Source organism: Myotis davidii, unplaced genomic scaffold, assembly GCF_000327345.1.
Source record: "Myotis davidii unplaced genomic scaffold, ASM32734v1 scaffold3578, whole genome shotgun sequence".
Taxonomy (NCBI): domain Eukaryota; kingdom Metazoa; phylum Chordata; class Mammalia; order Chiroptera; family Vespertilionidae; genus Myotis; species Myotis davidii.
Window position 1 is genome coordinate 209,911 of NW_006289094.1, and position 202 is coordinate 210,112.

General features: G+C 69.8%; 1 protein-coding gene across 1 annotated transcript in view; it reads left to right on the plus strand.

The window, feature by feature from the left end:
* ATHL1 (ATH1, acid trehalase-like 1 (yeast)) overlaps window positions 1-202 on the plus strand; it is a 7,883-nt gene extending 7,681 nt beyond the window's left edge. The window contains exon 13 of the mRNA XM_015562388.1: window positions 111-202. Coding sequence (XP_015417874.1) covers window positions 111-202 — 92 coding nt within the window. The remainder of the gene's footprint in view (window positions 1-110) is intronic.

A 202-nucleotide genomic window follows, 5' to 3' on the forward strand; every position in this document is an offset into this window, starting at 1 on the left:
CCCCGGTAGCCAGCGGCCTGACTGGGTCAGGGGCCTTCAGCCTGCCCAGGACCCAGCCTGGGTGCCGGCGACCTCCTCCCCACCGGGCTTGACTGCACCTCTGTCCTCAGCACCTGGGCACGGGCGGGCAACCTTCACGCCCATCACAGCCCTCAGACCATCCCGTGCTGGGGCCATGTACCTGGCCCCCTACACAGGCTGA